The sequence below is a fragment of the Lissotriton vulgaris genome, unplaced genomic scaffold (genome assembly GCF_964263255.1).
Source record: "Lissotriton vulgaris unplaced genomic scaffold, aLisVul1.2 SCAFFOLD_3063, whole genome shotgun sequence".
NCBI lineage: Eukaryota > Metazoa > Chordata > Amphibia > Caudata > Salamandridae > Lissotriton > Lissotriton vulgaris.
Window position 1 is genome coordinate 112,649 of NW_028241632.1, and position 27,821 is coordinate 140,469.

The 27,821-nt window shown below is 44.8% G+C and overlaps 1 protein-coding gene across 1 annotated transcript in view; it reads left to right on the plus strand.

Annotated features, from left to right (window-relative positions):
• LOC147670600 (ATP-dependent translocase ABCB1-like) overlaps positions 1-27,821 on the plus strand; it is a 254,105-nt gene that overhangs the window by 107,946 nt on the left and 118,338 nt on the right. The window contains exon 7 of the mRNA XM_086948139.1: positions 7,916-8,041. Coding sequence (XP_086804265.1) covers positions 7,916-8,041 — 126 coding nt within the window. The remainder of the gene's footprint in view (positions 1-7,915; positions 8,042-27,821) is intronic.

Below are 27,821 nucleotides of genomic sequence, written 5' to 3' on the forward strand. Positions count from 1 at the left end.
CTCAGTTGACCCCCCTCGCCGCTACCTCTACTTGGCTCTGCACTATTAGCCCTCTTCCGTGCGCTGGGCGTTGTCTGAGCACTTCTCACGTGCTTCTTCGCCTCTGCCGGTGGAGTAGGCCTCTTCCTCCCTTTCAAAGATGGCTGCCGCCGCTTCTGCCTGCACCAAGATGGCGGCCAGAGCTACCCTGCCGTCTTTTACTTTTCTCTTTTTATTTGTTTGTTCCTTTTCGGGGCGCTACTCGGGGCTCTACTCTTGCTCCTGTGCGCTTGCTCGTCTTCGAGTGTGAAAGCTCGATCGCCGTGCTAGGCTGAGGCTGGATGATTGCTCTCAGTGCCTCTTTACCTTTACCAAGATGGCTGCTGCGGTGTCTGTTGGCCCCGATTCGCTGCGAGTGGGCGACTGGGCGACTGCTTTGGCTGCTGCACTTTATGCCGGTGCTGTATTGTTATCTGTGCCACCAGTTTGCGCTCGCTTAGTTTGCTGGCTGTAACGCTCTTACTTGCGGCTCTCTGCTGCTTCGTGACTGCCGGTCTGTTGTTGTCCTGCACCAAGATGGCCGCCTCGTTTGCCGCCGCTCACCCCCGGTGATTGCCGGTGCTTCTGGTGGTACGGGCCCGTCCGTGGTAGGGTCGGATTGGAGGCCGCCGCTTACACAAGCTGTTGAGTGCTGCCGGCTCTTGCCCCAACTGCGTGGCGTGGGATCCTGCCCTGCTTCTCCCCCCGATCTGCTTGTGTCCACCAGTTGTGCCGCTTCTTCGGTCCTAGTTGCGCCCGTGCTTGTTTGTGCGGCTCGTGGCTGAGGTAGCCCCTGGTGTCACAGCTGCCCCTTTCTCCCGCTTCGTTCTCAGCTCGCGAGCCAGATTTAAGATGGTGGCTCTTGCTCTGCTGTGCTGTGTTTCGGTTTTGGTTCTCGTGTACCCCCACGGGGGTCTCTTTTGCTGCCGAGTTCGTTCCCCACGTGTGCTGCCTCGGGTCTGCTGTTGCCTGCTTCTGCTCTGCTTGCTTCTGCCTCTGCGGCCTCCTTGGTGGAGCTAGGAGGCTCTTGGGAGATCTCTCCGGTGGGTGGCTTGTTCCGCGCTTCCTCCTCCACCTCCCAGCTCACGCCGCCATCTTAGGGTGCCTTCCTCTGTTCCTTCACTGCCCGTTTTTACCCGCTACTGTCTCTGTTGTACCTCCTTCGGATCTGTGGGACCTCTAGTTGGGTGCTGCTTGGGTTCATGCACCCCTTCGTTCGCTTCTGATCTTCTTTTCCGAGTTTTTCCTTCGTTGCTCGCCGCTAGTTTGACTTGGGGGTCGGGAGCTCCGGACTTAGGTCTGCTGCCTCCTTGCCATCCAAGCCACGCCCCCCTCTAGTGTTTAATTACTATCCTTTTTTATTGTCGATGACATTTCGACCCAGTTGAGGATATTAGGGTCTCTTCAGGACAAGGGATTCCTGGGGACTTTAAGGGATATGTATATTAGTAAGAGAATTGTGTGGTGTGCAGGCCTACTAAGGAACTGAAAACACATAAGGTGCTTACCTCAAGTTAAAGTGTCCGGCGTAGGATCAACGTTCAAAGCATTGCTGAATGGTAAGGAAAGGACCTGTATATCAATTAATATCAGGGTGGGCAACCGAGAAGCGTCAGTCTTCTTGTGGCAACCTGTAATCTTTTACCTCCATGATGGAATTGATACCTAAGTATATAAAGGGATTGCTATCAGTATTCGTACTCCAACTGGAGGAGTACAGTGGTAATGAGGGTGTTGATACACTCACCTAGGAGCCTGGCTACAATATTGACTCAATAGTAGTAGTTGCAGGGATCTAGATCTGCTCAGAGTGAGCGAGTCCAATGTGAAATAGAAAAATAGAGTCCAGAAGGTGAGGGTGCCTAATAAAGAACCCACCGCAGATCTGGAAGTATGTGGTCTTGTGACCGGATAATCTGATATCATAATTAATCACAACCACATAATGAAAATTGGTAATTCAGTTGGGGTGTGGACTTACTCCGTAATGAACTCAAGGTCTCCCCTTACTTTGTCCGAGAACCCAAGGAGAATCCCTTTGAGGAAGTGCCAGAGAAAACAGTGCTCCATGCGATTTAGTTGGCTGAAGTAAGCCATGGTTAATATGGTGGACGCAATGCCTTATTTGACCAGGAAAGAGTTAACCAATATCTGAACCTGAGCACGTGGTCAACCTCACTCCACAGCAGCCATCTTAGAGGGGAGTGAAGACCAAGCCTTTCTCTGTGCGTTAGGATATTATTAATTACAAGTCCATTTTATTGACTCTCTAGTGGATCGGTGTAGGCCAATGCGTCTTGATCAATTTTGGCATTTAAACATGTACTAGCAAAATACTAAACAATAAATATTTACATAAATCTTCAACAGTAACGTGTGTGGTACTAAGGTGCAATTGTAATATCTGACACAGAAGAATAAAGAATCTCCCTTATGAACTTTGTAATAGTGGGGAATAAAAGCACGATAATGCAAAAAGATATCTGGGCTAACACACATATACCACTCAGTTTAGTTATTATTGGTACCACTCTTGATATCACGCATATGTTAATTTTTAGTTTAGACAATATATAGTAATTTAGGTAATTTAAATTCATGCTGGAAAATCACATTTGACAGTAATTCTAAACATCTTTTTTAACAGTGGTTTGTGTGAGATTCAATTTGGCTATCTACAATTAATGGATAAGGATCTCAGGTATCAGCTGTATGATAGTTCGAAGCTAAATTACTTAAAGGCTATCCATATACAATAGTGCAAAATGAAAATCATGAGTTCAAACTGAAATCACATGTATTAGTGGTGTGTATGGCCTACACCTTCTATAAGAGTGATAGACTAACTCTGAGTGTATGCCAATCGCCGATCCCAGACAACAGCTTTGTAATAGTTCAGATTGTAGTCATGGTGAATTCAAACTTATGAACCTATGCCATTCCTCAAGCCTATTCAAACCCTGTTGGATTGAGATAAACGTGTCGATCCATGTATATTCCAGCCTTTGTAAATTCTAGGAAATGTTGCCACCACTTAGTGGTACTCTAGCTTTTTCAGTGACTTGCCAACATAATTTGTCAGCTGTGTGTGTCTTTTTCTTGATAATGCTGTACTAATGGGGCATTCTCTGTTAGACATCTTATCCTACTCCTCAATGTTGCTCAAGTTTAATGTTCTCACTTGTTGAAAGCTATATAGTTAATGCCCGGTTCCCAGGGACATATGGGTTGCTCTTGTGTTTTGAAATATTGTGTGTACACCTCTGGGCACTGCTGTCTCCTTGTTGCATTACTGCCACCTTGTGTCCCTGCAGGCTAATGACCTCACTGTGAGTGCACCTGGAAGTTCAGGTGTCTCTCTACATCATTAGTACAACCCACTGCAGTTTTAGACATAGCTGAACTCCTATGCCACCTAACTGCAAAGTCCTGCCCTACTAGTGACTATTTGAACGTTTTGCCCACAATACTGTTTTCTGGATGTGCCTGTGGTGCCCGGGCCCCTGTCGGACTGGTGAGTGCATGGTGGTTGTGACAGCAGCTATGCCACTGAGACTCCAGTAACACTGCAGAGTCCTTCCAAACTTGGGATAGCTGTTTTGTTCAATGCTAGGCTAACTTTTTTTTTTTTAACTTACCCCATGGATTGGGGCATCCTACGACGTGGACAGACTTTCGCTGTGCCTGAGTCGTGCCAGAGTCCTGCCCGTCTGCGCCCGTCCACGGCGCAGAGGCGGTCGGAGCGGCGGGAGGCCAGGATCTGGTGTTCAGATTATTCCGTAGCCATCATGGTCTGCTATTCTGCCTCGCAACTGCGGTCCTTACAAAAGGTATCGGGTGATTGTGTGAAGGTGTTTCCAGGTCGCCACAGGGGAAAGAACAGATGCCCTGGTTGTGGCTGGTCGCCATGCAATGCTCCCCTGACACTCCCTGTCCGGGAGGGGCCCTCTGTGAAGTATCTTTGTATGCTGCTTAACACCAGGTCAGTGCGTAGTCACGTTCAGGAGCTCTTTGACCTCCTGACTACGGAAAAGCCTTTGTGTTTGATGCTCACAGAAACCTGGCTAGGTACCTCTTCCAATCCGGATATCGCCTTAGCGATCCCCCCGGATTATAGTATTCACAGGCAGGACAGATTGGAAGGAAGGGGCGGTGGTGTAGCACTCGTGGTGAAGAAAGCCACTGTATGTTCTATTATTCCCACTGAGGCTATTAAAGGGTCTGAATCCCTTGCCTTTTCTTTATCTTTGGCGCCACATCAGTCTGTGAAAGTGTTGTTGGTGTATAGACCTCCGGGCCCTGCTGGTACTTTTTTGAAGACCTCCAGTGTGCTATGTCGACGCTGACTTTGAGAGCGGACCATTGCATTTTGGCCAGTGACTTTAACTTTCATATGGATGAGGCTTCGGACCCTGACGTGATCAAACTTTCTGATATCACGGCCCCTCTGGGCTTAGCCCCCTATCTTTTCGAACCAACACATGACAAAGGCCATACTTTGGATCAGGTCTTTTCTACGTCCCGTATTGGAGTGGCGGCACTCCTGCCGGTCTTGTGGACGGACCACCGGTTGGTTAACTTCTTCATATTGGGCAATACGAAATCCCTGATTAGTACCCCAAGACAGCTGGGATCTGCGTCTCGGGCATTTCATAGAGTGACTCCAGAAATGTTGTCTCAGGCACTGTGTGAACATCCCTGCCCTCTTACGGGGGCTTTGGAGAGAGACTTGGAGTCTTTGCAGTCCTGGTTTGTAGACAGGTTGAACGATCTGGCCCATTTGAGGGCTCCTCGTGCTTTGCCAAAGCGGGTGTCTGCTCCGTGGTTCACTGGAGCACTGCTTGCTTCCCGCAGGCAGTGCAAGGTGGCGGAAAGGGCTTGGCGTGCTAAGTACGACCCTGCTGCCAGACTTGAATACAAAGCCTTGGTTAAAATCTATCATCGAAATATTCTCCTTGAGAAGAAAAGCTACTTTGCAAGGAGGATTGAGGATGCCTCGAACTCCTGCAAAGAGATCTTTACAATTGTCAGGGAATTTATTGCCCCTCGGTCGAATGCGAGTCAGTCTGCCCCTACTGAGTCCTGGGCTTCGGATCTGGCACTTTTCTTTACTACAAAGATCAAGTTAATTCAGGATTCATTTCCTCCACGGCCGGTCGTTGCTTCTTTGTGTTCTGAGGCTAGTCCTGCTTCATCGGCCCAGTCCTGTCAGATTTTCCGCCTCTCTCAACTGCTTCGTCACTGACGCTTCTGGCCAATCTTAAATCTGGCTCACCACTCGATCCATTTCCGGCCAAATTTCTGGCGAAGATGGCGGAAGTGGTAAATCCGCTGGTCAATCCCCTCCTGAATCTTTCGCTGAGTCAGGGTGTGGTCCCGTCGGCGTGGAAACAGGCCATGGTTATTCCCCTTATCAAGAAGCCCGGTCTGGCTCCTGAGGTCTTAGCCAATTATAGACCTATTTCCCTGCTCCCCGCACTGGCTAAGACCCTGGAGAAGCACGTTCATAACGTCCTCTCCAATTTTTTGGAATCACATGACCTGTTACATTCCACCCAATCGGGCTTTCGCCCGAATCTTAGCACGGAGACAGCGCTACTGGAGGTCTCCGAGGCTATCAAGGAGACATTGGACGTGGGTGGCAGAGCCATGCTGATTATGCTGGACTTGTCGGCGGTCTTCGACACCGTCCCCCATGAAGATCTGCTGGTCAGACTTTATGAGATCGGTCTGAGGGGGACGGTGCTCAGCTGGTTTACTTCTTTCCTGGCTGGCCGTCGACAAACGATCTGGGCCTCCTCTAGCTCTGCTGAGATGCCGCCATTGGGAGTCGGAGTCCCGCAGGGCTCGGTATTGAGCCCGACTCTTTTTAACATCTTTATGACCCCTCTGGCGGCTCTGGCCGAGTCTTTCGGGGCCCAGATCGTATCCTACGCAGATGACACCCAGCTGCTCTTTACCTGCCGGAAAGGAGAGGATTTTGATGGAGAGAGCATCCGTGAGTGCCTGAGTGCTGTTTTTAAGTGGCTCCAACTGAACAGCCTCAAGTGCAACTCAGATAAATCAGAGGTGCTCTTCTTCGGCTGTCAATCCGATCCAGACTGGCAGGTATGGTGGCCGGCTGATATGTCTCCTCCTGGGCGATCGTCTCAGCTAGCTAAGGACCTGGGGATCAAGATCGACAACGGTCTGACTCTAAGATCACAGGTCCTTGCCCTTACTGGCACCTGCTTCGGCCTGCTCCGTATGCTTCGGACGTTTTTCCCTCTGCTCTCCGAGGACCACAGAAGGGTTACGGTACAGGCCTTGATTAGTTCACGATTGGACTATTCAAACGTCTTATATCTTGGCCTGCCGGAATATCTCCTGCAACGTATGCAGGTGGTCCAGAACGCGGCAGCGCGCGCCATTTTTGGCCTGCATAGGCGAACCAGAGTCTCTGGTTTATTGCAATCGCTTCACTGGTTGCCTATTCGCCAGAGGATAGCTTTTAAAGCCTTAACGCTCGCTCATAAGGCCTTTTATGCAACAGGGGCTAAATACCTGCAGAAGAGGTTCTTTGCCTATCGCCCTCTCCGATCGTTGAGGTCTGAGTCTTTGTTCTTGGCCACTGTCCCTCGTGTGAGGAAGACACGCATGGGAGGTCGCTCCTTTAAGCTCCGGGCCCCTCAACTCTGGAACTCTTTGCCCCTGACTCTTCGTAGCACTTCTAATCTGCTGGCTTTTAGGAAGGGCCTGAAAACCTGGCTCTTTGCCTCTTAGATTTCTGCCCTACTGACCTGTTTTTTATTTGTTTGTTGTGTTTAGCGTTTTCAGCTTGTCAATAAAGCGCCGGGACACTCTTTTGAGTAGCCGAGCGCTATAAAAGACACAAAATAACATAACATAACATAACATAACATAACATAACATTGTCTCCTCACTTCCCAGTTCAATTAAGTGCTCGAGAGATGGGCCTTTTTCCCCATATAAGCACTTATAACCTCCCTTTAGAAACTCCAACCTTGAGAAAAGAAAAAAAATCAGAAGTCTTTCTCGTGTTTTCCAAAGATGTTGGACTCTCTTTGAAAACCCCGTTTTTCTGTAGCTCTCCAAACGAAGCTAAAATGCCTACTAGTTCAGTGATATTTTCAATAATGACAAACGATCAGCATTCTCACAGTGGATAGATTACTGAAACTGTGCATATTTTAAATATTTGATTTCCATTTATATTTATTTTATCCTACTTGAGCTATTTAAGATGCAACATTGTTTACAAACCTGTTTCACATGCTCACACTCAAACTTTCACAATGTTCGTGATTTGTTCTTTGCTTTGTCATGTAATTCGTTACCCATTGCCCCTATGTAAAGTTATCTGTCAACCCTGTGATCTGGTCATGTCAAATAAAGCTTCAAAGAAAGAGTTAAGGAGGCTGAATCTTTTGCTTACACTCCGTCATGCAGGAAGCGACGTATTTAGGGTTACATTACCCTTCCTACTGCAACAGTGCTGCAATAGAAAATGAATTGCAAAGGAGAAAGGAGCCCACAAAGTCTGGGGAGGAAGTGGGTAATCCTGGCTTTGTGGTAACAATGCCTGCCCACCCAAGACTCACATCTCTTCTTTGCTTGCTTACTTTTTGCACAGCTGCCGTTCACTTTCGTTAATAGAGATAGGCAATGTTTATTCTGTCCGTGACTGATCGGCGAATAAGGGAATACATGAATAACTAATGACTAGAAATATTGAAGACAATCCTAATTTCTGCACTAAGATTACCCGAACGACCAAAAATGTATTTCTTTACAGTTAGGCACTGTGCTGGTGAGGTTTGAATTTTTCTTTTGCCTTTCTACTATGACTGTTTTTATGAAATTTCAGTATGGACTAATATGTAAATGTACCTTTCAGATTCTTAAAGGTTTAAACCTAATTGTAGAACCCGGGAAGACCATTGCTCTCGTTGGTTCCAGCGGCAGCGGAAAAAGTACCACCATCCAGCTTTTACAAAGATTTTATGATCCACTCCAAGGAGAGGTAGGCTTTTTGTATTTCAAGATTATGTAGTAAATCTGTTGAAGAAAATGTCACTCATTCTGCGGTAGACTGAATGCACGAGGCTTTCGTGAGAACAAATCAGATAACATTTTGCATCAATGACAGTAAACTAGAACAACATGCAGAATGCAAAGGCGTACGGTGTATAATGGCCGGATTGCTTAAAGGTAATCTTCAGTACTCCCATTCTTCACACCCAGCCAGGTACTTACTTCAATGAGTAATGTAATCGCATTACTCTGTCTATTCCCTCGTCCTCATCTCACTCGTCCCATTCCTCGCTTTAATGAGTCATACCAAGCTGCTGTACCTCATCAGTAAAAAAAAGACAAGCATACACAAGAATGCTTGTTAAAAATAATTAAATCTTTCATCATCCAGCAGCCTCAAATGAAACAAAACAGAAAAAAACACAGGGAATATTAGGGATAATCATTCAGACATTGTGGCTCCCCTTAAAACTGAAGTACCACGAACTAATTTAGACTGTTCTACTAAATCAAGTTTGTAATGAGAAATAGAGGTGGACAGATTAGCCCATGTGGCTTCATCACATATCTCAAATATTGAGACCACTGAACATTCAGCCCAAGAAGCATCCGTTCCTCTAGTGGAATGGGGTTTAATAGTAGAGGGAAACTACTTGTCACTGCCCTCATGAGCAATGTCAATGACAGTTTTGAACCATCTTGACAAGGTTGATGAAGGTAGCTTCTCTCCGTTCCTCGCAGGACAAAAATGAATGAGCAAACTATCCAATTTTTTTATATTATGCAAACCGTTTCAAACAAAGTAATGCCACCCTCACCACATATTAGGAATTGGAAAACCATGCTTCAGTATTCACAGAAAGCTGCTGGGATGATAGAAGTATTTCCTGTTCCCTATGGAAATTAGAGTTGACCTTTAGTAGGAATTTAGGGCCCTTAGACAAAATGATCCTGTCAGGAGCTGAAGCAATGGTTAGCAGAACAGACGTGGAGGAGCACCAGGAGGTAAAGGAAGCCCAATGATGGCTTTAGGCCTTATTTGTTGAACTCCTCCTGGAAGCGAGTAAAGATGCAGTTACCGCAAGGGAGATGCCATTGATCAAACATCCCTCCTTCTCAATCTCCCAAACGAGAGATGGAGCTGGGTAAGAGTCTATACTGACAGACAATGATGACTCAGGGGAGAGGGAAACACTAGGATAGTCCACTCCTGCTCTATCAACAGCAGTGGAAGCAGTGGAAATGAAAGTCTCTATGTCCAGTTTGGAAGGATTAATACCATGTCTACCATTTCCCTCTTCAACTTTGCAAGGATCTTGGGAACCAAAGAATCAGAGTGAAAGTACAAGGAAGGCTGTCTGGCCATGACTGGAAAATGCATCCACTTACTCTACCTACGTTTGTGGAATCTTGGAAAACAAACTTGGGAATTGCATGTTTGTGTGATTTTCAAGTAGAGCTATATGAGGACGTTCCCACCTGCAGCATATTTCCTGAAGACAATCTGATTTAACACAAACTCCTGGGAGCAAGGGAATATTCTGCTTTGGTAATCTGCTTGCTGTTTAGGGTTCTCTTGATATAAATTGCCCTCAAACTTAGAATACTTTGCTCACCCCAAAGACAATTCTGTCGAGTCAGATGATTCAGAGAGGGTGAACAAGTCCCTTCTGATTGCTTAGATAAGATATGACTACCCGTATGAGCACCAACCTGCCCAGCAGGAGATAGAAGTATGTCTGAGTTGTCTTCTAGATCACCATAAGCTCATTCCAGTTGGACAACCTCTTTCTCTCCATTGCACCCCATAACCCCTGAGCGCAAAGTTCGTCTAGCACTGCACTCCACCCTAGGGCACTGGCATTGGTTTTTGATAACAATGGGTTTGGGATAGGCAAACATGGCTCCTTGGTTTAAGGTATGCTGGATTCATCCATTAGTCAATTAAATTTCGAATCTTGTCTGTTACACAAATTCAGCACTCCAACAGTCCTGATGTGGCACTTAATAAGATAGGAGATGATAGACAAAATACCCTAAGTGTAGATGTGACCATGAGACTATACTTAAAATCACCACCTATAGAAAGCAAAACAGAAAGGAAAAAAACCCTCAACTCAGTTAGGTAAAAAAAAACTGACAAAGTGAACACTATGGGTTTCCAAAACAACAGAGAATTTGTCATGTCCCCAGGACCTGTAACCACAGTCTTGCTGGAGCCTCTGATCTAAATAGAAAATCTGGCTGGTGATTCTGGATTTCTTCTCTTCCTGGCCCTCACAGGAAAACAGTGCAGTTGGCATGGCATTAGACCAGATTTAACCACTTGATGTGATATCTGAAACTCTTAAAATTTTGAATCAGCATTTTCAGTAACTTTTAGAGCCTGGTCCTTGATCAAGGCCCGGATGAACAGATAATTCAGTAAAGGTATATCATAATTCCATGAGAGTGTAGTAAACTCAAAACTGGAGCCACAACGTTATTTCTGTAAATTCCCCAGGTAAGGTCCTCAGGCCAACAGTAGGACCTGGATCAGACATTGTTGACTGCCCATAGCCAACCATAGATATTTATGGTGAGATGGAGATATAGCAACATGCAGGTATGCATCCCGGAGATCTACTTTCATTAGACAATTTCCCATCTTAATTAATAGAATCACCTGCTGCAAATATTTAATCTTGAAACATACTCTGGTAATACATTTGTTAAAAAACTGGAAGACTATGATCATCCTTATTTCATCAAGGGTTTCTTCACTAGAAATGCACATGAATAACAATTCTTTCCCTTCACCAGAGTGTGAACTGGAATGATGTATCTCTTCCTGAGTAAGACAGCAATCGTGTCACACAGAGACTACCTCCTCTGCAAATCCAGTTGCCAAGGTGTGCTTACAAACTAGGGATTTTTTTAACTGAGGAGAAAACTCAATGGAATAGCCCTCCGAAATAAACTGAATAACCCAGTTGTCCAAGAGGGGGGTATCTCTACTTTTGCTGAAAATGACAAAGCCATCAACTGGGATCTCACATCTCTGGCTAGTCAGGAGCTCTGTTTCTGTCCACCTTTTCCTACCAATTGATGTGAAGAAGATTTAGAATGAGTTCCTCCAGGCTGAACTGTTATGGAAGAAGTTGTATTTCTTTTTCTTATAGTGATTGCACCTCTTTCCTCCAGCCTAAGAGGATTTCCCCTTGGAGTGAAAAGGCTAAGTGTGCTTTTGAGTCTTAAACAATTTTCTAAGCACTTCCTCTAATCCTTCCCAAGCAAGACACCACCTGAATAGGGCATTCTTATTAGGCAAGCCTTCTGAGCAGTATTAACCTTCCTATTCCAGAGGGAAAGGTGACGTCCTGCCTCTACCCCCACAGAAGCCTTGGCTGAAGCCTTTGAGCTATTGAACATCAAGTCTGATAAATACTTGGCCTGGATTTTCATCCTTCACAATGGCTGTGAAAATATATCCTATGTGTAAAGGTGAAAGATTGAAAGCCCTTCACTTGAGTTTTAGAAATGGTAAAAAGTCAAAAACTATTTATTTCGGCCACCAGGGATATTAAAGAAGAATTCATCACACAACGTGCACGGTGAAACAGTTAAAAGAACGTATCCATTTTCCTAAAATCATATAAGATATATATGTTTATACAGTTATGAAGGAAATGTATAAATAGGACATATTGTTAAAAAGGGGGTATTGAAAGCAATGATCTAGATAGGGCACATATAAGACAACCTGAGAGTTATCCAGTTCATCAACCTAGGGCTTTCTTGCGTAGCCTCCTCGTTGCACCCAAAATGTTTGGAACAGAGATAATCAGTGGTATAGAAGAGTCTGATCTGAGAATACGGAGGGTGTCCTGGTGATTTGATATGCCTAGTGATTTACATATTGGTGCCAGCCATTTATGCCGGCTGCATGAATAGACTGGGCAAGCAAACAATATGTGTGAAATACTTTCCTTTGGATGGTCACACAAATAGCAAGTGCTACCTCCTTTACCATTCCAACCTGCTGTGAAATACCTAAGGGGTAGGGTACCTATACAAAACTGGAAATAAAGTTTCCTATGCAATGGGACTGTTACTACATCCCAGAATATTTCCAGCCCCCACCGAATCTTGAAGTCCATGTAGTCGCTTTTCAGCTTAACAGTGGCTGACTTCTGAAAAACCTTGTCATCCACAAGCGCTCAGTATTTCATTTTGAACTTGTCTTTAGATGGGAAAACAGATTTATTAGGTTGGTTCCACAAATCATGAAAGTCTAATGAATACAAGGCTGGTTTCCTGTTTGAAAGCCAGGGGATTTAGTTACAATTGGTCAACCTTCATTATATTCTTTAGGCTATCAGTATATTGTGCAAGCTCAGGAGTGGTCCACAAACTCCTCCAGTACAACAGCGGCCATAGAGAAATTTTATATGTGGCCCTTGTAACATCTAGGTCACTAAACAATGGGTATAACGGGGTACTAGGTGGGAGGTAAGTCAAATTTCTGAGAAACTTCTTCTCAGACTTAGTGAAGTCATCATGTTTGGCAAATTCCCACAGTTCAGCCCCAGACAGGGTTTAAGCCCAGGCCCATGGCATTGTTAGACCCGGAATCTCTGGTTGGCTGAGGTAGGTACATTAGGACAAATAGGGACCTGCGGTTCCATGTCAGGGAAAGGGAGGTCACCTTCTGAGATAGCCCCGCTCACCCTCTCGGTAGCTTGGCAATAGCAGCCAGGCTTATCTTCAAGGCAAATGTGTAAAGTATTTACAACCATGCTCACAGCAACCCAATGATGACACCACAAATAGACTCCACACGAGTTTTATAAAAACAAGTATAAACTTTATGTAAAAGATATAAGATAAGACCAATATATTAATCCAACTTATGAATATGTGTGCTATCTCTCCTGGCTGGTTGTTATGCCATCCAGCCCTTGTAAATTCTGGCGGTATTAATGAGCACTTCTAAACATTCTCCTGTAATCGTAACATCATGTTATACAGTTCCTAATACTAGAATCAGGCACTTTTCCATTTTAAAAATAATGTAAGGTGTAATGCAGCAATCAGACACTCTGCAATGTAAAAAGGAATGCAATGCATAATGCAACAATCAGGCACCTTGCGTGGTAAAACTAATGCAATGCCTAATACAAACACCAGGTACGTCATTATGCTGAAATAAGGCAAGGCGTAATACACTAATCAGGTCATTCATTATGCAGGAATAATGCAATGCCTAATACGCTGATCAGGTAATTAGTTATGCATAAACAATGCAATGCGGCATACGACAATCAGGCAGTTTATTATGTAGAAATAATGCCATGTGTCATACACTAATCAGGCAGTTCGTTATGCAGGAATAATGCAATGCGTAATACTCTAATCAGATATTCCATTATGATGCAATGTGTAATATGACAGCATTATTTCATTTCTGTTATGCAGAAATGAAATAATTCAAAATACAATCAGGCACCGATCACTGTGCCTCAGGCGTTCTCTCCGCCACTCCTTCTGACTTGCAGTCAGCCTCTCAACAGTTGCCCCAAACACGGGTATGGTGTAATCAAAAAGTGAAGCTCTGCGCTCTGGCCCCTGTACTGCTAATCCCTTCGCAATACTGTGCGTGATATAAGACGAAGCAGAGGCTTGTGTTGCCGAAATGAGAGAGATTCCGAGAGCGTCTCCCTCTGAGACCGCACCCCGCCCCAGGAGTCGACATACGTTACCTGGGGAGCGCAAACTCACTCTCCTCTCCTCGTCCAGCAGCTAGGCCTCCAGTGCAATCCTTGTGAATTGGCAACTGCAGGTTCGGGCCGGTGGCTCAACTCCTCCGAGGCAGTCCGTCCGGGCCGCTACGGTTATGAAGATCTCAGGCTGCCACAGGGGACATGCAGACAGCGTTGCAGAGACTTCCTTAAGCTTCGGGGTACAGGATCACCAGGCACTCCATCTGAAGGTCTAAGGCTGTACGAAGATCACGCAAACAGCTCCGCTGAGACTCACTTAAACTCCGGTGTACACAACAAAAAGGGCAAATCCTCATGAAAGTCTCACGGTGCACCAAGCACTCACACACAGCGTTGATGAGACTCTCTTGGATTCCGGTGCACACAATAACAGGGCAAATCCTCACGAAAGTCTTATGGTTCCCAAAGCACAGGCACCCAGCATTGATAAGACTCACTTGGATTCGGGTGCACATGATAACTGGACAATCCTCACAAAGCGGTTCAGGCTGCAAAAAGCACACGCACACCGCGTCGCTGATCCTTGCTTGGACTCCAGGTGCCACAATCACAGGGCACACCTTACGAGGGTCTCAGGCTGCAACAAGTATGCCCACACAGCGCAGCTGAGACTCTCCTGGAAACTTTTTTGTTCCTGTGTTTCTGCAACAGGGAGCCAGCTCACCTTCAGGCCCTTGGGGATAGGTTACTTCAGAACACAGCAAAGTCATTTCAAGCAGGGGGACACAGTCCACAGCAAAGTCCCTTTAGCCTTTCCTTGGTTAAAACATCACACTGCGGGCTAGCTCCAGAACACACAGCAAAGGTCAGTCCTTTTCTTAAGTGTCTTCAGTTGTTTCTTCCTTGGCAAAGGTTCCTCTTGACCATGAAGTAGCTCCAGTCTTGTTCAGTCTTGATCAAGCCATTCTCCAAAGTTCAGTGGCTTCAGCTATCATAGTTATACCCCTCAATGGCTTTAAAGTCTTTGTGTTTCAGGGGGCACTGACCCCTGTTCAACCCAGTTCTGGGTACCTCCCTGCCAGTGACACCTTCTTCCTTTGATTATTGGGGTTCTGGATTCTCAATCACTCAGCAGGATATGGGACAATTGTTTTATAGCAGCCACCCAGGCATCTTCATGTCTAGGGGCTACTCCTCCCCCTACACTGCAAATGCAGGTCAGCCTGTTCTGTCTCACTTTCTCCCCTGGGTCAAGACATACCCCAGAACCTTTTGCCTTCAAATCCAGACAGTCAATCCACTGCCAGGCAGAGACACACAGAAATATTTAGAGCACAAAAACCCAGCCACTCCTAAAAGAGTGGCTTATAAACACACAATGCAAAAACCACCTTCATAGAAAGATGTGTTATTACATTGTGAGTTCAGGCATACTAAACTTCACCTTTCCATCTGTAATGGCTGACCTTTTCTGGCTCCTTTAAGAGGGAGAATGATGGAGAGTGACTCCAGCCTATCATCCCTATAGCATAGGGATTAGGACTATAGATAGGATCCCTGCCTTTCATATAGTAGAGTATTTTCGTGTCCCTTTCTTTAGAGTAGGGTTTACGAAATTAAGCTAGGGGATAGATACATAAGTATTAATCATGATTTGCCTATTTGCTAACGTGTTAGGATATTTTCCATGGAGTTATGCATATTGCGGGCCCCGTAGGCCTTAAACGAGACAGACTCCATCTTGCTCTCTGCCTGGTAGCTCGAGAGGCCTTCTAGGTCAAGTGTAAAGTTTTAGTTTCAAGCTGTTGTTCGCTTGGAGAGAACCGGCTCAGGCTGGCCCTTATCGAAGGAATGTATTTTTCTCCACTCCGAAGACACAACTTCAGGCCGGCCGGCTGGGAACGTGTCCTTGGTACGGGGAGGTACAAGAATTTGGTGGGCGGCAGGTTGCTGGCCGTAGCTTTCCATGAAGGAACAGGCTTTGATATTAGCGAAGGAGTTAGTTAGTCGACAGTCAGTCCGTAGGCGGCATCTAGCCGTTAGCATCTCTGCCATTAATTATTTCATGGCGGACAGTCGCCATCTTTGAAGTCCGAGAAAGATTTAAGACCGAAACTCTCTGAGAAAGACTGAAGGAGAATTAGCGCGGAGCGCACTGAAACAGAGAGAGAGAGAGACGGTAGTTAATAACCAGCAAGGTTCCAGTGGCCTGGAGGGAAGCAGACGAGGTTGAGCCTAGCGGTGCAGACGTGTACTTGTGATGGCTGGGGTGTGACTGCGAGACGAGCCAGGACACAGAGACGAGAAGGGAACCTAGATGACTGCCGAGTCCCGACTTCACGTTAATAAGGTGACATCCGCCCTCTTTACAATAAGCGCGCATTCTAACATTTACCTTTTCCTTTTCTTTGCATAATTTGTGTTGCATAGTATTGTGATATATATATATGTTACTGATAATAAATATCCTGGTTCCTAGTGAACTAATATGTGCCGTGTATTCTTGTTCAATCTTGGTAAACAGTGCTTCTAGGTGATTTTCGTTTATATGAATGGACGAGTAATCTCAATCAGGTAAGTGGTGATCACACAAATAGGGAGTAAGGTGGACCTTCGATGCCAAGGATAGTAGGCACAATAAACTATTTGGAAACCGTATTAAATTCTATTATCATAGTTTTATCCCAAGTAGACAAAGGAGAAATTGTTCCGATAAGCGCTCATAGGAATGTGGTCGTCGTTGATATGCGGCGTTAGTGAGGACGCTGGGGTGGACTACCAGCGTGTATACCCACAGGATTGTGGCTTGTGTAAGTGAGAGCGCCAGGGGGGATACTGGCGTGTAGGTTTGCCGGATTGTAAACCGTTTGGAAAAGAGAGCATTGGGTTCTGCAGGCCCATGTGTAGACGCACCGGATTGTGTGTCATATCTGCCCTGGGGTAGATCAGTCTGGGTCGGAGTGGCCGCGAGACTAACTGATGTGAATAAGATATAGTAGAAAATCTATGCATGTTTATTGCTATTTCCCCATCCTTAGGTACGACCTGTATATACATATATATATATATCCATATCCATTGTGAATACGTTCTAAGGAGGGAGGTGGGTACGTTTTGGCTGGGTTATAGGGGCCCCTAGGGGCTGATCCCATCTAAGCGGAAAATCCGGCCATTACATCTGGCGTCACGAACTGTTTACGAAGCCTGTGTGCGCTGTATTGTTTTGATCTTGTTGGTTTGCGCTCGGCTCGTACGTATAATATTTTGTGTATAATTGTGTATATAATTTTTGTGTGTCATAATGTTTGCGAAAAAATCTCCGTCGGTTTTTAAACTGCCTATTCAGATTCCCGGCTGGGAGTCTACGCCTTACGAGGCTTTGGCCCGTGAGTGGGCCGATTCTACTGGTTTGAGTGAAAATTGGTCTTCTTGTTTGGAGCAGGCGGAGCCTGCTGATGTGGTTTCGTGCTTACAGAAAGCGCCAGTAGTGAAAGGTGATGAGCTTCCTATTTTAGGACGCAGAGGTTGGATTGTTCTTAATGCATACAGAATTCTTCATGAGAAGTTGATTCAGCTGCAGAAGCAGTTCAAGGACATGGAAGGACAGTGTGTTGAGTTGCAGAATGCGCATACTCTTTTGCGCTGTCAAAATAAATTGCTTGCCGACAAACTTGAAACATATCAGACCATAGCCGAAAGAGCTGCGGTCCGCATTGCACGATATAAGTACAAACATCGCCGTGGTCGTGTGTCTACACGGAAAGTGCGTCTGGTCGTTGCAAAAGCCGGAATGGATTGGAACCCTGATGAGTGGGATGGTAATATCTGGGATTCAAATGCTTCAGACTCCTCTGCTGAGGAGGGTGATAAGCGTGAATCTTCTCGCTCCGAACGTGATTGTAAATCTACTTCTTATACTGATGTGGTTATTCACAGCGACCGTGCTCGCTCTTCCCATTCGGATGATATATCTTGCCCCGATTGTTCTGCTAAATCTAAGATGCGGGCTTCCTCGGCAGCTCTTCCTGAGGTTTCTGCTCATCCCGTGTTTCGTCGCAAATTACAACAAGCTCCTGGTAATCCGGGTGGTGTTGCTCTGGATAGAATTGAAGACTTTACTCAACAGGAGGTTAGTGACATTTTACAACGATTTCGTCAACGGCCTGGTGAGGCCTTGCTTACTTGGATGGTACGCCTTTATGAACTTGGCGCTGCCGGTATTATGCTTGATGCTGTTGATTGCTTACGGTTTTGCTCTTTGAGTTCTGATTCCACTATTCAAGATCATTTTCAGAACTATAATGGTGCTGGTCAAATTACTTTGCTCCAGCTTGCGTCTGACGGCTGTAACCACAAATATCCTACTGAATCTGATTGGCCTGTCAATGACAAGCCATGGTACACTTTGCGCGATGCGTCGCAACGTTTGAAGGAGGAAGTTATGAAAACTGCTATCTTTCTTAGTACTTCTGACAGATTGCTGGATGGTCTTTTAACATCTTCTGTGCGTAATCGCATTATCCGTTCTTCGCCTGTTGCTTACAAGCAGGTCATGATGACTTTGTTGATTAATCAAACTGGCAATCCTTTGTCTACTGTGCTTGAATCTGTTCGTCAGCTTGGTGAGCTGGGTGAGTGGTTTAAACCTGAAAGACAATCTCGACCTGAGGGTCGTACTGCTGGGGACTATAAGTTCTCTAGACGTGACATGTTTCTTGCTCTTATTGCTGATGGTGTCAAAAGGGAGGACATTGACGGTGAGCCTAACAATCGCTTATGGGATATGTTTCGTAAGCGTGGCTTGGATCGGAAGGAGGGTGCCCGTCGTGTGAGGAAGAATGAGTATGATCGTGGTTCTGATGACAGTGGTGATGAGAGACGCCGTGTGGATTCTGATCGCCGTGATGATCGGCGTTATGAACGTGATGTGTCCCCTCATCGTGATTACGAGAGAGGGGGATAAAGAAAGGGGGAGAGATGATCGTGCTTCTAACCGACATAGAGAGGAGAGGAGTTATTCCCCTGAAATGAAAAGAAGGGAGGATCGTAACAGACTTTCTGACCGTAATTCACAGTATTTTGAAAATAACAAAAATCCGTTTCGTAATGGAGACGGATATGAACATGACATTTTGATACCTAAGAAGACAGAGAGCATTTACCCTGATTTGTCCTGGTTGACAGAACGCAGGAAAAATGACTAGGAAATAGGTCAAGCTCCAGTACACAAGTGGGCTCACAGAGACAACAGACCCTATGTAGATATTGAGATTTTTTGGAAACATCGTAATATCCAAAGGGCCCGAGCACTAGTTGATACGGGAGCGGAGGCCACTTTAATTCACGGAAAATCAAAGAAATTTAAAGGACAGTTTTTCACAATTACTGGTCTAGGTGGAAAAGAAACCCCCGCAGTTCAAACTACACTTGAAATTAAAATTGGTAGGATTCCTCGTAGAGAATACTCTGTGTTAGTTGTACCACTTTTGGAGTATATAATTGGAATTGATATTTTAAAAGGAATGACTTTGCATCTGGATGATGGTTGTTATCAATTTGGGACTAGACAATACATTTCGACCAGACCCGTACGGGTTGGCCGTTTACGGATGCCCCCCATTAAAATTCCTTTGGCCACGAAGGTGGTTTCGCAGAAGCAGTATCGTATCCCAGGTGGTCATGAAGAAATTAATGCTACAATTCAGGATTTGGTTGACGCGGGAGTTATTACTCCGGTCACGTCTGCTTGGAATAACCCTGTCTGGCCCGTGCGCAAAAGTGATAATTCTTGGCGCATGACTGTTGATTATCGAGAATTGAATAAACATTCACCTAAATTGGCTGTTGCAGTACCAGATATTGTCACTTTGATTCAGAGGATTCAAAAGCATCCAGGTACATGGTATGCTTCTATTGATATTGCTAATGCTTTCTTTTCAATTCCGATTGCCCCTGAGTGTCAGGAACAATTTAGTTTTACATGGAATGGACGTCAAATGACGTTCCGGAGTCTTCCTCAAGGTTATGTACACAGTCCCACGATCTGTCACCGGCTGGTGGCAGAGCATTTGTCTGAAGTGCCCGCTAATCCACAAGTACAGGTGTGTCATTATATTGATGACATTTTGATTCAAGGTGAGACGCAGGACCAGGTACAGTCCCATTTAGATCAGATCCTTGACTGTTTGCGAGCAAAAGGTTGGGAAATTAATCCTGATAAATTACAAGGTCCATCCCAAAATGTGAAATTTTTAGGAATTAATTGGCATGAAGGTCACAGAGAGGTGATCCCACAGGTGAAGCGAAAAATCCTTGATTTTGCAGTCCCAAGGAACAGGAAAGAGGCTCAATGTTTCATTGGTTTGTTTGGCTTTTGGCGTCAGCATATTCCCCATCTAAGTCAGATTTTGGCTCCATTATATCGAGTCACTCGTAAGAAGAATGTGTTTGAATGGGGTGAGTCTCAACAGAATGCTTTTAATTTGGCAAAAGAAGCAATTCAATATGCTTTGGATTTGTGGCCGGTGGGTGAAGGTGATGTGGACTTGAATGTGTCCGTGGAAGGTCTGTATGCCAATTGGAGTCTGTGGCAAAAGCAGGGCAGACAAAAAGTGCCATTGGGTTTTTGGACTAAAAAGTTACCTGAGGCTGGTGAGCGTTACTCACCCTTTGAGAAACAATTACTTGCTTGTTACTGGGCTCTGGTGGATACCGAGCAATTGACTCTAGGCCATGCTGTGGTTTTGAGGCCTGAAATTCCTATTATGCAATGGGTTTTGAGTTCGCCGAAATCTCATCGAATTGGACATGCTCAAGAGGCGAGCGTGATTAAATGGAAATGGTACATTCAGGACAGGGCACGTGTGGGTCCAAAAGGTGTGGCAGTTTTACATGAGCGAGTGGCGCAGGCGCCCTCCAATGAGACTGGAAGTGATTGTTCCGTAGCCGTAGTGCAGGAATCTCCCGTTAAGTGGGGTAAATCATTTGATGATCTGTCCGCGGAGGATAGAAAACATGTGTGGTTTACGGATGGTTCAGCAAAATTCATCGGTGTGAAAAGACATTGGAAAGCTGTCTCCTATAATCCAATCACGCAAAAATTATTGAGTACAACTGGTGATGGTAAGAGTAGTCAATATGCTGAACTCTATGCAGTTTACCAAGTTTTGAAACAAGAATTGCCCGGCACATGTCATATTTTCACTGACTCCTGGTCCACTGCTAATGGACTGGCGGTATGGTTACCAACATGGCATTCTCATAATTGGGAATTGCATTCAAAAGAATTGTGGGGAAAAGAATTATGGCAAGAAATTTGGGAATTGCTCCCGCAGAGTACTGTAACAATCTTTCACGTGGATGCTCACACTCCAAGTAACTCCCTTGATAAATTCTTTCATAACATTGCAGATGAGAAATCTAAAATTGCTGAGGCAGTGGTGGACATGCAGGATTTTGATTTGGCGGGATTGGCGAAATGGGCCCACCAGAAAGCGGGACATTTTGGAGAAAAGGCCACTAGCAGGTGGGCTGCCGATAGGGGAATTCATATTCCTTTTTCTTTAATTAAAGATGTCATTCTTCATTGTCCCATTTGCCAGCATTCTAGAAAGAAGGAGGTGCCTCAAATTGTTCGAGGCCAGTTACATCGAGGAAAATTGCCCGCTCAAATTTGGCAGAATGACTATATTGGTCCGCTCCCTATGAGCAAGAATTGTCAGTATGTCTGTACAGTTGTTGATACTTATAGTGTCCTTCTGGTCGCTTTCCCTTGTAAGAACGCTACCCAAGTGAATACCATTAAGACCCTGGAGCTGCTTATTCTGTACTATGGTGTCCCATTCCAAATTCAATCTGATAATGCATCCCACTTTCGTGGAAGATTAGTACAGGAATTCTGTGTGGAAAATAACATTGAATGGGTGTTTCACATTCCATATTATCCACAGGCTTCGGGACTAATTGAGAGAATGAATGGTTTGCTAAAAGAACAATTACGTAAATTGACAGACGACAATTATAAGAATTGGAGAGATTTCTTGTTTCAAGCATTATTGATTTTAAATAATCGCCCTTTATTACATGCTGAATCCCCTTTGATGCGTTTGTTTCCTCCAAATGTGGATGTAAAGCCTAATTCCCTGTTCAACACTGTCATGTATTGGGAAATTACCCCCGGTGCTCTGGCTCCATGTAGAGCGACCCCAGGTTCTGCAGGCTTAGACCTGCATGCTTTAAATGATGCATACTTACCAGGAAAAGACCGAATCATTGTTGAAACTGGCATCGGTGTCTGTATACCTGCCGGTAGTTTTGGATTAATTGCCCCCAGATCAGGCCTTGCCCTGAAAGGTATTCAAGTGCTCGGAGGAGTGATTGACAGTGACTATCAGGGAGAGATTAAGGTTCTCTTGCTTAACAGCAGTGAGACTGACTTATTGATCAAAAAGTCTGACCGTGTTGCTCAGTTACTGATTATGCCTGTCTTCTGTGGTGAGATCAAGAAAGGCTCTGCCCCAACGTTGCTAACTGTGGGAGGACAAAAAGGCTTCGGATCATCTGATCTTCCTGGAGCTAAAATATGGGTGCAATCGCCTAAGAATTCACCTGAACAGGCTGATATTATTGCGACCGGTCATGACAACACCGTCTTGGTGATGAAGCCAGGGAAAGATGGCTGGGAAGCTGTCCCAGCTGATAAATGTTACCTACGAGAATGATTAAGGCCTGTGTTTGTGTTTTTCCAGATCATTCTCTGGACTGCTGCTGCAGGATGTGTCGCCGTTGGACTCCTTTTGGCCTGCTTCGCCGGGAGAGGAGAGGATCCACCGACTTCGGTTGATGGGAAATCCCGAGTTCCGCGTTCTGCATGGACATCTTCATCCAACTTTTGGATAACTTTGGCTAGGAGAGTGACAAACTCTCCACATTTCTGTCTTATCCCCATGAGATCTGTGACTGACATTTTGGCGACCTGCCTGGTTGCCGTCCCAGCGTCCACTGAGACTTTGCGACATATTTTTAACATTTCGAATGCCCGACCAAATGTGATTCTGCGCGATTTTGCGGCCCATGAATTTTGTCCCTTATGTACTGCCCTTCCTGACCTTGATATCTCTATTCATTCCCAAATTACTACTTTCAATATTACCCCTGGTGATTTGTGCTTCATGATGACATGTGATCCAAAAGCTATCACCGAATGCCTTAGGTTGAAGATACAGGCTGCAACTTCTTTTTCAGCTCATCAACGATTGCTGTGTTTAAAGAGACTTCCAAATTCGTGTATTTCTGTTAAGAATAATATGACATGTAAACGTTTATTAGTTGCCCCTAGTTATTATCGTTCTATGTTATTACCCTCTGGCTGGCTCTTTTATTGCTGGAATTCGTCCTGGCCATATATTCCCGCAAATATTTCCGGTGGTCCATGTGCTATCACTAGATTGAGTTTATTGATGTTTTCCTCACATCCTGATTCACATTCTCGTATGGTCCGAGATTCAATATCATTACATGAGGACTGTGATTCCTCCGTTCATCTTTACTCCAAATCGGAATATCTTGGTTTAGCTTTTTCTATTATTGGAGTCCCTGCATTGGCCGTTTATAATGCCAAAACAATCGGCAAGATAGCCTGCTGGATGGTTAAATCCATCAACCAAACTTCTACTGTTTTATCTGATCTGTTATTAGATGCCCAGGGTGAACGTAGAGCTATTTTACAGAATCGCGCAGCTATTGATTATCTTTTGTTAAAACATGGACATGAATGTTCTGATTTTGAGGGCCTATGTTGTTTTAATTTGTCCGACCATTCTAAATCAATCCAAGCCCATATTGACAAACTCCACGACTTGACTGCAGAAATTAGACAACACATTGATCAGGGTTTCTTTGACTTGCTCTTTAATTGGTTACCTGACTTGCATTCTTTACGACAGATTTTAGGGGGAGTTATCATTGCCATTTGTGTTTTAATAGCTGTTTGTTGCTTTATTCAGTGCATTCCTTCCCTGCTCCAATTTTGTAGACTTAGCAAGAGACATAGGTCAGTTAATTTTGTTTCCTATTATTCTTCTACTGATGTGAGTTCTATATAGTTTGTGGTTAATAGACTGGAGTCAAGGGGTGTAATGTAATGGCTGACCTTTTCTGGCTCCTTTAAGATGATGGAGAGTGACTCCAGCCTATCATCCCTATAGCATAGGGATTAGGACTATAGATAGGATCCCTGCCTTTCATATAGTAGAGTATTTTCGTGTCCCTTTCTTTAGAGTAGGGTTTACGAAATTAAGCTAGGGGATAGATACATAAGTATTAATCATGATTTGCCTATATGCTAACGTGTTAGGATATTTTCCATGGAGTTATGCATATTGCGGGCCCCGTAGGCCTTAAACGAGACAGACTCCATCTTGCTCTCTGCCTGGTAGCTCGAGAGGCCTTCTAGGTCAAGTGTAATGTTTTAGTTTCAAGCTGTTGTTCGCTTGGAGAGAACCGGCTCAGGCTGGCCCTTATCGAAGGAATGTATTTTTCTCCACTCCGAAGACACAACTTCAGGCCGGCCGGCTGGGAACGTGTCCTTGGTACGGGGAGGTACAAGAATTTGGTGGGCGGCAGGTTGCTGGCCGTAGCTTTCCATGAAGGAACAGGCTTTGATATTAGCGAAGGAGTTAGTTAGTCGACAGTCAGTCCGTAGGCGGCATCTAGCCGTTAGCATCTCTGCCATTAGTTATTTCATGGCGGACAGTCGCCATCTTTGAAGTCCGAGAAAGATTTAAGACCAAAACTCTCTGAGAAAGACTGAAGGAGAATTAGCGCGGAGTGCACTGAAACAGAGAGAGAGAGAGACGGTAGTTAATAACCAGCAAGGTTCCAGTGGCCTGGAGGGAAGCAGACGAGGTTGAGCCTAGCGGTGCAGACGTGTACTTGTGACGGCTGGGGTGTGACTGCGAGACGAGCCAGGACACAGAGACGAGAAGGGAACCTAGATGACTGCCGAGTCCCGACTTCACGTTAATAAGGTGACATCGGCCCTCTTTACAATAAGCGCGCATTCTAACATTTACCTTTTCCTTTTCTTTGCATAATTTGTGTTGCATAGTATTGTGATATATATATATATATGTTACTGATAATAAATATCCTGGTTCCTAGTGAACTAATATGTGCCGTGTATTCTTGTTCAATCTTGGTAAACAGTGCTTCTAGGTGATTTTCGTTTATATGAATGGACGGGTAATCCCAATCAGGTAAGTGGTGATCACACAAATAGGGAGTAAGGTGGACCTTCGATGCCAAGGATAGTAGGCACATTAAACTATTTGGAAACCGTATTAAATTCTATTATCATAGTTTTATCCCAAGTAGACAAAGGAGAAATTGTTCCGATAAGCGCTCATAGGAATGTGGTCGTCGTTGATATGCGGCGTTAGTGAGGACGCTGGGGTGGACTACCAGCGTGTATACCCACAGGATTGTGGCTTGTGTAAGTGAGAGCGCCAGGGGGGATACTGGCGTGTAGGTTTGCCGGATTGTAAACCGTTTGGAAAAGAGAGCATTGGGTTCTGCAGGCCCATGTGTAGACGCACCGGATTGTGTGTCATATCTGCCCTGGGGTAGATCAGTCTGGGTCGGAGTGCCCGCGAGACTAACTGATGTGAATAAGATATAGTAGAAAATCTATGCATGTTTATTGCTATTTCCCCATCCTTAGGTACGACCTGTATATACATATATATATATATATCCATATCCATTGTGAATACGTTCTAAGGAGGGAGGTGAGTACGTTTTGGCTGGGTTATAGGGGCCCCTAGGGGCTGATCCCATCTAAGCGGAAAATCCGGCCATTACACCATCTCAAGCCTTTGAGAAGATAGGCTGGAAAACATATTACACAGCCTTCCCATTCTATCCAATGGGCAAGATGGCATTTCAACAGTTAAAAATGAAATGGAGATTATTTCATTGTCAGGACATGGTATACATCTTGGTACATGTCCTACCTTTCACTTGCACTGCACCCTGCCCAAGAGGTACCCTGGAACTACCATACGGGTGCCTGATGTGCATAGAAAGGGAAGGGTAAAGTCTTGCCAGAGCAACATGGCAATTTAACAAACTGCGAGCAGGCCCTGCAATGGCAGGCCTGTGTTACCTTTTTAAGGCTACTTGGGTGGGTGGCACAATTAGTGCTGCAGGCCCACTTGTAGTATTTGCATTATCAGCCCTGGCACACATAGTGCACTATACTAGTAAGGCAAACATACCAATGATGGACAACTAATCACCATTACACTTTATACAGGGAGCACTTGCACTTTGACACTGTTTAGCAGTGGCAAAGTGTCCAAAGCCTCTAAGTTGGCAACACAAAATCTTTCACAGCACCAAAAATAGAGGAGATAGAGACAAAAAGTCAGGGGTAATCACACCAACAAATGCCAGGTCTAACAGGCATCATACATTTTAGGTGCAGGAGTAATGGCTTTAGAATGAGATGTTGAAAATTACTTAAGTATTCTGCCGGAGATCTGCTTTAGCCTAGTTATGGACTTACTAATGTGCGGTTGCCAAGATATACCCTCTGCAAAAGTAACCCCTAGATATGTGAAGGAGTCAACTTGTTCAAGAGAGGTTCCTCCCAGGATTAGTTTGCCATTAAAACAATTATGCTGCCTAAAGGACATCGCCTTAGTCTTTGAAATTTTAATTTCCAAGATCCGATTCCTCACAGATTTATTTAAAATGGTCCAAAAGATTTTGGAGGCCCGACGGGTTCTTGAAAACCAACAGGGTGTCATCAGCCAATAATAGAATTGGAGTTTTAAAACCTGCAAATGATGGAGCGTCTGCCTTGAGTTGAGCCAAGGTGGAAGCGATTTCATTAATAAAAAGTGAAAAGAGGGTAGGTCCCCCACACATAGGTCGAACACTCTTTCTGTCAACTGTGTCTGGTCTCCTCCCCATCTTATAGGTGCATAATTGCCTTCAAGTAGGCAGATTAAGAGAGATCATTGTAGGGGGAATGTGCAAGTTGGCCAAATGGCTCCATAGTTTCTGTCTAGAAATCATATCAAAGGCCAATTTTAGGTCGACAAAGGTGACATTCAAGCTGCCACCACGGATCATTACAGTTCTACAGTATATTGACAGGCTTAGGATGATATACTCATCTATCCAATATTGTACATTATTAATTAGCCACCAACCAAAGATTTTCCTAATATAATCTATAAGGCTTATTGGCCTATACATAGATGGTAGGGAAGGGTTGCCTTTTTTAAATATGGGTAGGACTATAGCATCTTTCCATGAATCAGGAATGGTGACCCCAGCTTCAATTGCATTTGCCAAGGATAGAATGTGCTGGAACCAAGGCTCTATGTTATTTAAAAAAATATTGACAGGTATGCCATTCAGGCCAGCTGCACACCTGCCTGAAAAAGAATTCAGGGTCTGACTGATATCTGCAGTTTCAAACATCAGCTTGTTGCTAGATGTTATCTGGATTGGAACAGAAACTGTGGAAGTTGCAGAATCCATAGAATCAACAGCATATAAACTGCCAAAATATTTTACACAATCAGAGCCGGCCATATTATTATCCAAGTTCTGCGTGGCTCTGGCATGATCCTGAGCCACTAGGGCACAGAGCTTCGACGAATCGCCAATGGAACTTGAGTCCAACAGGGCCCTCCACCTTTGTTCATCCCATTCTTTATTTGCATGCAAGATAACCTTTTTGTATGTTTTCCTTAAGATGGATATCTGAGACAAATCTTCTATTCCTACTGCATTGACTAATAAACTACTTATAACATGACATTCATTGTTATACCACAAGTACTGCCTTTTCCTTTTCAGTTTCCTAAGTGATGCATTAGGGATTATAAATAACAATAAAACTTGTTTTTGGATCGAGGCTAAAAGTACATGAGCACCATCATGAGCTTTAACAATCAGCAGAGAACTGCGAAAAGGTCATTTTGTAATGCGGCCAGAATTTGAGGGGAAGTATCAATCTGGGTCCATTTCAGATGGTGTTTACCACCAGTGAGG